The 9,706-nt window shown below is 53.9% G+C and overlaps 1 protein-coding gene across 1 annotated transcript in view; it reads left to right on the top strand.

The window, feature by feature from the left end:
* Positions 1 to 1,279: 1,279 nt before the first annotated feature.
* PSD (pleckstrin and Sec7 domain containing) overlaps positions 1,280 to 9,706 on the top strand; it is a gene marked incomplete at its 5' end in the record, with an annotated part of 35,370 nt that continues 26,943 nt past the window's right edge. The window contains 4 exons of the mRNA XM_084265708.1: positions 1,280 to 2,062; positions 2,142 to 2,244; positions 2,766 to 3,234; positions 8,768 to 9,211. Of these exons, the coding sequence (XP_084121834.1) occupies positions 1,280 to 2,062; positions 2,142 to 2,244; positions 2,766 to 3,234; positions 8,768 to 9,211 (1,799 nt within the window). The remainder of the gene's footprint in view (positions 2,063 to 2,141; positions 2,245 to 2,765; positions 3,235 to 8,767; positions 9,212 to 9,706) is intronic.

The following is a 9,706-nucleotide window of genomic DNA, read 5'->3' as shown; positions in this document are numbered from 1 at the left end:
CAGGCGCCAGTTTTTTAGCAGTCTGATAGTGCAGATAGATGGGCGCCTTGCTCCATGGGGGTGATTCTGGCTATTTTATGAAGAGTTATGTCTCTGCATCTCCGGAGCCTAAACACCCTTGAAAATCCAACCCAACATCCTTCAGGAATTTAATCCTGTCTAGTTTGTACTTAGAAACAGGGAGAAGAAATTATGCTTTCCTCTGTTTGCAATTGGCATTGGGTTTCTGACTTTCAAATGATGATATGTAAGTGATGGACTTGGTACCTCAACATCTGTCAGAAAGCAAAAGCAGCCAAGGCAAAGTTTTCTCTGTACACCAGAATTTTGGAGAAACTCAAGGAAGGATGAGTACAGATTTTAGCTCCACTGGAAGAAAGATAACCATCAGCAGCCCTACCAGCAGCACCAATGGGGGTTCACGTCCTGCCTTCCCCTGTGGCCACCTGCTCTCTGCTGTGGGGTGGCTGATCTCACCTCCAAACAGTCTCTGGGCAGAGGCAGGCAGGCAGGCTGTGCGCAGGGCTGGCATGCTCTGTTCCTCCAGGGTGCGACTGTTGTAACCACTGCTTTTTGGATCTGTGGGTGTTGACAGCTCTGTCTGTGCTACCAGTATCAGCTGCAGCATGTGCTGGTGTGACACACTTTAAAACGCAGGCTGATCTCCAAAGAGAGAGGCTTCTTGCCCGTGCTGCTCATGTTAATCTCCTTGAACGAGTGTAATTGGAGGATGTCTCAGTGATCTAGTATATCTTTTTTTTCCCCCCGTATTGAAGTGATTTTAGTAGGCTGTGGGTAGTAAATATATTCAACCTAAAGCAGGATGAATGAAACCCATTTTAAAGTGCATAATGTGCTCTCCTGCGGTGTCTGGGGTGCTGCTCTGTGGGGAAAGTGCCTGAATATCTTGGCACCCTGGGAAGAAAGCAAACACCCTGGTGTGCCTGGGGATGGACCAGAGGGCTGCTGGTGTCCCTGCTGTGGTGCTGGTGTGATGCCCATGACAAACCTTGCCTGCTTCATGCAGCAGGAGGTGATTTGAAGGAGGCTGTCTTACCTGGAGCATCTCTTTCTCCTGCCTGTCCTCCTTGCAGTGCCAGACTGCTTCTTAGTCTTCTCTCCCCTAACCAGCTCTCCTCGCCCTTGTTTCAGGGCTGCCTGAGGATGCGTCACCCCTTGACCCAGCCATCATCTCAGGGGTGTCAGGAAGCCACCTTGCCATCCCTGTGCCACCCTGCCAGGCTCCGGACCTGACACCTCCTTGCCCTCCTCTGGCAGGATGGCCCAGGCAGGGGGACCCATCTGCTTCCACACTGAGGAGTCCTGCACCACCTCGTCCCCACCGTTCACTCGCACGGTGGACCGGAGGCCCTGGCTGGCAGGGGGGAGCCCCGAGGCTGGGAGGCATAGCCCTCCTCGCTGCCTCACTCCCAACCTCAACGCTGGCCGCCTCCACCTCCTGCGCAAGGGCCTGGCCCCTGAGGCCCGCCGCTGCCCTCTTGGCCTCTACAACAGTACTGGCTCCTTGGCCCGCAAGCCGGTGGAGGTGGCTCCCTTCAGCAACGGGGGCTGCCCGGTCCCGGGGCGTCTGACAGCCCCCTGCACCCCACGTCGGGGCCGACCAAGCCCGGGGCTCTCCTCCCCAGGCAGCCGCAGCCCGCTGGTGGCCTCGGCTTCAGAGGGACACAGCTCTGTGGTCACATTCCGCTTCATCGAGAAGGCCAGTGTGCGGACCCTGGGCGGCCCCCCACCACCCCAGCCCCACTGGGACAATGGCCCCCGCAGCCTCAGCCGCAGCCTGGAGCTCGGTGGGGATGTGGGGTCTCCCCAGCCCCATCCCTTGCCCCTGCCTCAGGAGCGACTCCTGAGCACACTGAAGCTGGAGGCCTCTGCATCTGACCCGCTCCTGACCGGGAGCAGGACCCCGGGGGTGACGCTTCCCTGTGGGAAGGAGCCCTGTGCCCTGAATGCCAACTGCCTCTGCCGCTCCCTGGCCAACGGGCTGCTGGAGGATTTCCCTGCCTTCGCCAGGAGCACCCTGAAACAGGAGCCCCGACCCCAGGTAGGTGCTGTGATGCCCCAAGCTGGGCACAGGCTCTGCCCCAGGGTCCACCATCCACTCACTGCTCTCACCTCTACAGGGCAGTGCATGGCCGTACCCCCGGCAGAGCTCGGCCCATGCCCAACGCATCGCTAGAGCCAAATGGGAATTCTTCTATGGCTCCCTGGACACCCCAAAGACAGGTAAGACGTCAGGGGCAAGGATGCCCTCTGCCAAACAGATCTCTCCTTTGCAAGATGCAATTGCTGCCGGGACTCCCCTTGGGCCTGCCCATCCCTTGGGACTTGTTGATTCCACCAGACAGTCAAGATCTCCCCAAGGTCTGTGTCCTCCTGGGACCAGATCCTGCATGCACCAGCCTCCCTGCAGAGCTACCCATGGCTGTGCAATGTCATTAAAAGGGGGTGGTAAAGAGCTCTGACCCTTCGCAACCGCTGGCTGCTCTGCAGAGAGGCTTCAGGGTTCAGATGGGAGCTTAGGACTGGCTGCAGATGCACTAGCACTGACAGCACCTTGTCTCTGCCTCTCCCACCCTTTTTCCTTCTGGCTCCCCTGCTCCATTCCCTGGTGCCTGTCACACATGTGACATGCCCACCCCCCCACCCCCACCCCCCCCCCCAGCTGTGTGGTGCTGCAGGAATGGCTCCCCAGCACTCCTTGGTGCAGTTTCCCACAGCTCTGAGCACTTGGGGATCCCTTGCAGGCTCCTCCGCTCCTGACTCTGCTCCCCTGACTGAGCCCCCCCAGAAGCCCTTCTGCCAGCTGCCCACCGAGCCACCGGGGTCAGTACCTGAGCACAGCCTGAGCCACGTGGAGGTGGAGATAGAGATGTCTCCTCCAGGCAGCCAGAAGCCCAGCTCCTGCGAGTCTGGGATTATAAGGAGGACGGTGAAATACTCTGAGACAGACCTGGACACCGTGCCACTGAGGTGCTATCATGAAACCAACATCGATGATATCCTGGCTGAGAAGGAGGAGGTGGATTCAGCGATTGAGAGCCAGAAGGATAGCGAGAGCAACCCAAGCTTCAAGGGCACACTGGGCGGCAGGAACAGCACTCCAGAGGAGCCCCCTGCCACAGGAACTGGCTGCCCGAAAGACGGGCTGCAGGATGGGGACGTGGACGAGGATGATGAGGTGTTTGAGGCCACAAGGAAGGAGAACAGGGAAAGGTGAGGCTCCGTGCGTGGGTGCAAAAAGTTTCTCTTGCCCTCTTTGTTATTCCCTGAGTGGAAAATTGAGCTCTGCCAAAAGAGTGTCTGAGTCAAAAATGCCAGTAGGTCTGTGCAAGCTGGGCATGGGGGTCAGACAGGGTCTTGGATCACCCTACTTGGGCTGAGGCTGGGAGGGAACCCTTACTGTGCCATGGAAAGAACAGGGAAGCACAGGTGATCCAGCCCCAGGCACTAGCTGTGGACCCCATTCCCCTGGCATGAGCCCTGCAGCTGAGGTCACCTGGCTGAGACAAGGCTTCCCAGCATGAGTCCCTCCAGGTTAATCACATCCTGCCCTGGTGCTGCCAGGCATTGAGGTGACGGTGTCAGGACACCTGAGCCCAAGCTGTGTCCTGGAGTTGCTGTGTGCAAGCAGGCGCTGCCAGGCTGCCTTTTCCCCTGCAGACAGTGGTGCTTTGGTGGGGGGAGCAGTCCCTTTTTGCTTGGCCTCAGTAGGTATTTGCTGGTTTTGGGAAAGAGTGGGTGATGCGTTGGGCTGGAAAAAGCCTTTTGTTGTCTTTAATGTTGTTTCTCCCCTGTTCTGGGAGGCTGATGCAATGAGTGACACCCAGATTGTCCTTCAGTTCCATATCTGGGCAGCTAATGCCACCCGAGCTGCCATCTGCCCTATGCCAGGCACTGGCAATTAGGACCTATGGGAGATCTCATTTTGGACTGGTGACATGAGATTCTACCTGTGGAGTGTCCTCTGGAGTAGCAGTTTGAGCATGAGGAAATGATGCCTACCCCAGGAGGCATCAGGAGGAGAAGGACCTCCAAGAGCACCAAATGGGACAGCTGCCTGGAGGGGAAAGGTGCCATCAGGGAGCGGTAGATGCCTGTGCAGGCAGGGGCAGCCAAGGGCATCTCCTGACCCTGTGTCTTGGCAGAGTCTTGGGTGAGATGAGGGGGCTCAGCATTATTAACAAGTGCTCCACAGGAGTGGGGAGGGGTCTTGCCTGGGAAATGCAAAGCCAGGGCAATGCCTGGGGTGTCCTGTGGTAGTATGTACTCACCTAGCTGTGCTAAAAGCAGGCAGGGAGCATTTAGGTGGAAGAAAAAAAGAAAAGGGACGTTTTGATGTTGGTGTTGGGGAAAGATAATGAAAATATAACCTTCAGTGATGCCGTGATGCTGGCAAGGAGAAGTGCAAAGGTGCTGGGCTGATGGGGAGGGAATGTGTACATCCCAGTGGGCTCCTGGCTCCTATCAATTTGTCCAGCCCTTGCATTTCTAGTGGAAGGGCCAGACACATCCCTCCCTGCTGCCCGCTCTGTCCTTGGAAACTTTGGGTTCTAGAGAAAAGCTGAAAATAAGCTGGGTTTTGTATGTTTTTTCCAAATGAATAATGATCAAAATTCGAAATCAGGTGTAAAGTTATTATCACTTCAAGCAAGTTCTTCAAGTTACTGTAATTATTATTTTGCAAAGTGGTATTTTATTTCTAAATATGTACTAGGCCACTGCAAGTCCTGTGAGCTGTAAGCCTAGACCTGCTTTTTTCCATCTGAGACACCGTGCTGTAGCTCCCCAGGCAGTGCTGGAAAGCTTGGATGTGTTCTTAATGCATTGTTACTTCTACGATGCTGCTCCTGATATAATTACCACTGTGTATATAGGGGCATCATGTTCATTTTACACGACTTCTTCATAAACTAGTGGCTTTATTGATTTGCAGCCCCCTGAATATTCCCCAGGTAGGTGCAGACCCTGCGGGCGGTGTCTTGAAAATCACAAGCCTCAAACCATGAGCTTGTTTAGTCCCTGCATCACAGCCCTGGGTTTTTGCTTACGCACTGTTTCTGAGCTCTGCAGCTGCAGTCCCCCTCCCTGTTCACCAGTAACCAGTATTGATGTTTTCTTCTTCAAGCTTTCTCCTTTGCTTGCTCACAGGAGGGGTGATGCTGGGGTGATTAAGAGTCACTCCTCTCTGAAGCACCCCAGAACTGGCACTGTTCTGTTTCTGTAGAAGCCTCTGTACCCTAGGCCTGGTCCAGTAGCTGGAAGGGACCAGCCCTACAAAATTACAGAAGCACCTTTGCATGCTGATTTGCAGCATTTAGACATGTAAATCCCTTTGAAAATCTAGACTTAAAGGTTTAGCATCCTCTGCAAGGGGGATTTTGGCTTGATACTGTTTTCTTGTCCTTTTTGTCCTTCATATTCTGGCCAAAGGGCATCTTCTCTGGTAATATACCCTCCCAAAATAAGAAAGTGTGCTAATAGCTGGCTGGACATTGGGCTAAAAAAACCCAACTCCAAATCAAATGAGACGTGGAAAGCGACAGAAGAAATGGTGTCTTCTTCCAGCAAATCTGCTCCCTGAATATATTTAGAGTCAGATCTACCAACTCTAATGACTAGTCTAAGCCTTTACTGTCTTTATTCCCATTAGTCCCAGAGAGCTGAGACCTGTCAGCGAGAGCGAGCTCGATTCCCTCCCTCCCCAGACATGCTGGCTAAGCTGGAGGCAGGGCCTGACTTGGCCGGCAGCACCCATGCCTGGTGCTGATAAGAGAGAAGAGGCTTTGCTGGGATGCCCCACTCCCCTGGGAGCAAGGAGGGTTGGTGGGAGGCAGAAATGCCTTGTCTCCCTACTAACAGAGCAGCCTCGTGCGAGAAAGCCTTTGGTGCCTGGGGAGTCTTTCCAGAGCCTTTGTTCTCACTGCTTGGTGGAGAGAAAAATAGCCATAGGGCAAGCCTTGTTGGGGATTAAAAAATGGTTATGGCCCTGATTTTATCAAACACTTGAGCTTAGGCTTAACCTGCCTCAGTATCCACCAGCCTCTGATGTGCTGTGCTGAGGCTAAGCCCCACAGCTTGGGGTGGTGCTCCCATGTCCTGCAGGCTCCCACTGGCAGGTCTGGAGAGGGGATACTTGGGGTGATGCCAGCAGGCACCTGCTGAAGAGCCAGGGAGGATGCCTGCAGCTTGTGGGAGACAACTGGGGGCAGCGGGATGGTGTGGATGTGGCAGGGGTGTGTGGGCAGCCAGTGGGGGTCTGCAGCGCCTGTGGTCAGCACCAGTGGATGAGCACAGGCTGGAGTTGGATGCTGGGCCCTCAGAGTGGCAGCTGCTGAGCTGGAGGAGATGGCACAAAGGAGCCTGGGAAATGCAAGGAGCTGCTGGGGCTGATCTGCACAGGAGCTGCGACCAGAGAGGAATAAAGTGAAGGGCTGCTGGGTGGTGCTGTACAGCCTTGCTTTCTTTGGGCTGAGCTGATGCCCCCATGCAGCCTATGCCATGCCCATGCAGGCAGGAGGAGTGGGGCATGGCTGGGGCATTCAGAGGTTTGGAGGGTCACAGGAGCATTTGGCAGGAAAGAAAAATCCATTGAGGGCCTAAGGAGAGAGATTTTTCTCCTCCACCCTGCCAGGGACAGCATGGCTCTGCAGCACTCGGCAGGGAGAATGGGGCAGGCTCCTTCCCCTCCATCAGATGCAGCTGCTGAAGTCCATTCTTTGGGCCCTTATGGTCCCTATGGGCAGACCTGGCCTGAAGACTCCTGGCTTTGGCAGTAATGTGCAATGCATCAGGACTTCTGCTCTTGGTCTGTATCCACCCAGCCCACTCCCAAGGAAGGCTCACCACCTCTCCTGCTCCAGCTCAAGGCTGGGAATCTATTTGCTTGCCCAATACCTGTCACCTTTGTGCCAGTTCTTGGTTACAGCCTCTTGCCCCTCCTCTGCTCCTCCCAGCTGTGTTTGTCTGGCTTGGTGATGGTTTGATGACCCTTCTTACCAGGGGACCAGAGTGGGGCATGGGGAATGGCAGCTGGGGGGGAGCTGGGCAACACAGCAGGGGCTGATGAAATATTTAGGTCCAAGCAGGAGGGGTGTGTGCAGGCAGCACTGCACCCATGCCATTGTGACTAGATCCTTCTGGAGCTGAACAGCTTTGTGCTTGATATTTTGAGGTGGAGAAATTGCTTCCAGAGCTCAGGTGGTGTGGCTTGGTGGCAATATACTTGATCATAAGAATGAGCCCGGCTCTCTCTCCTGGGAACAAGGTCTGTTCTGTCCACTGGCATTGTCCTTGTCACAATTCGTTGCCCTCCTTAGCAGATTCACAGTACAAAACAGAGCCAGTGATGTTAGCTTGGTTTAGTAGCAGGCAACTGGGTGGTAAGGACAGTGAATGCATATTTGCATATATAAAGCTCATCTGCAAATGTTAAAGAGGTCTCTTTGGCCTTGTCCTTGCCAGAAAGCCATCCCAGAGGTGGCTGCTCCTGGGGCTCCTACAAGAACCATAAGAGCATGGAGCAGTGCTGCACAGCCAGGGGAATGCTGGTGAATAGGTGAGAGCAGCCTCCATCCTGCCCCTGTCTTGTTGCCTGCATCTGGTTTAGCTGCACTCCCCTTGAAGCCAGCCAGCACTTTGGGGGAGTCAAGCTGTCAGCTCTTGGCCTGCTCAAGTAATCAAGGTGAGATTTTTGAGCAGTATGGGAAGGTTAATGAATGAAAATCATTGGGTGCTTGTAACAGCAACACATCTTCTGAGCCTCTGTACAAAGCTGTTTGTTCATAGCAAATGTTATGACAAGCTGGAGCAGTTCTTCTCCTTTAATCAGAGGAGAGAGTGGCATAACAAGTGCTTTTGTGAGTGCTTTAATAAAATGATAGCAGCTTATGAGTAAAGTAGGCTTTTAGGGCTGTGTTTATGCTTGTGTGGCTAAAGCACTGATGTTCCCTGGGTTGGAAATGTCTCTGTTGTCACATGCTCAGACGGATGGGCAGACTGCACTTCACCTCACTTACAGGGCAAAACACTCAAGTCTTCAGGGTTTAGAAACTCCTGTGTTGGGCTGGACATGGACCTGCACTGGGGACAATCTGATCTCTGACAAAATGATGAGCCAGGACCAAGTCTGGCCTCTAGGACATGGGCCAACTCAAGTCCCCAAGCCTGGTGCTGGGTGTGAGGGTCTCTGCACTACCTGGGGAAACCTGGGGCTGAGTATCACCTTGTGCTGGGTCACAGACGTCTGCTGGGACCAGCCAGCAGACCTTGCATGTGGATGTTGATCATGCTCTGACCATGTCATGGAGGAAAGTATCACGCTGTCCTGAGCAGCTTCAGGAGGAGCCTTCTGGGTGCTGGAAGGCTTGTGGAAAATTCAGATGCTTCCAGATTTGGTTGGAAATGGAATCAAACCACATCTTGCCTCTGGTGCTTGAGCCCTTTATTGGATCTAAGCTCAAGTCGAGTGACTGGGAGCAGTAGCCCTTTCATAAGCTTCTTATGAGGATGAGTCCCTAAAGGAGCAAAAGTTTGTGTCACATTAAAGGAGAAGCATATGTCTGGAGGGAGCTAGCACAGTCCTTCTTCCCATGATGAGATGAGGTGTTTCCTTGGAGGTCTACAGATGTTCAGAAGATATTTCTGCCATCCCCAGTTTCCTTCTGGAGCAGTGTGTGTGCACTTTTGTTTCAGGGCTTCGATCCCTTCCTCCTCAGTGACCAGTTCTTCTCACTTTCTTTCCCTCTAGGATCATGGACCGAGACACACAAGGTATGCTCAAATCTCCAGTGCCCTTCCTCCTAGGGCACAGCCTCTCCAAGGATGGCATGGACTCTTTCAGCAAGCATTTTGAAAGCATCATGGAGTCCCATCGAGCCAAAGGCACATCTTACACCAGCTTGGACTCCATTGATATCCTCTCCTCCCCTGCCCCCACGCATGGGACCTTTTTCACTTTTGACCTCCCAACCCTCACCCCAGAAATACAGGGACAGATCCGAGACAGCGCCAAGCTGATCGAGGAGAACTTTGCTCCTCTGGCTCACTTGGAGCCAGACTCTGGGACCAGTTCAGCCACAGATGCCCCTTGGACGGAGAGGGAGGAGGAGCGGGGGAGGCGAAGGAAGGGTGCTCGGCACAGCCCCTGCCACTCAGAGGACAGCTTTGGCACTCCCTTGGCCTCCAACATGAGGTGAGTGACCAAAGTTGCTTGCTGTACACCTGGGCCACCAAGGCTCAATATAGAGTCTAACCCTCTGTGGAGTGTTTTGCAGCCAGAGCCTAACCTGTGTTGCTGGGGAGGAGGGGAAGGGCCAGGACTGGGTGTACTGGATTTTCTGTGAGGTGGCTGATCAGGCCAGTAATCACCATGGTGTTGTGGTAGGTGGGTCAGTGAGATTTCATCTCCTTTTTCATCTTTGCCAGTTCTTTTGGTGCTGCAGGGCTGTGATGTTTTCTCCAGCCTAACAAGCAAGGAGTTTCTGTCCTGTGGAGGTTCCTGTTGTGGGACAGTCCAGTATCTGTGGTAGCTGCGAGGAGAGGCCAGCCAAAAGTCAAGTATACCAGTAGAAATTCAACAGCCTTTCCCTCCTGGATTTCAAGACTTCCTGATACTGCTTCATCCCTCACCATCCAAGGAGCAGCCTCCTGTTTCTTGAGAGCAAGAATCCTATGGTCTTTTATCTAT

The sequence above is a fragment of the Gallinula chloropus genome, assembly GCF_964237585.1.
Source record: "Gallinula chloropus genome assembly, chromosome: 5".
Taxonomy (NCBI): Eukaryota; Metazoa; Chordata; class Aves; order Gruiformes; family Rallidae; genus Gallinula; species Gallinula chloropus.
This window is presented reverse-complemented; position numbering and strand designations above follow the sequence as displayed.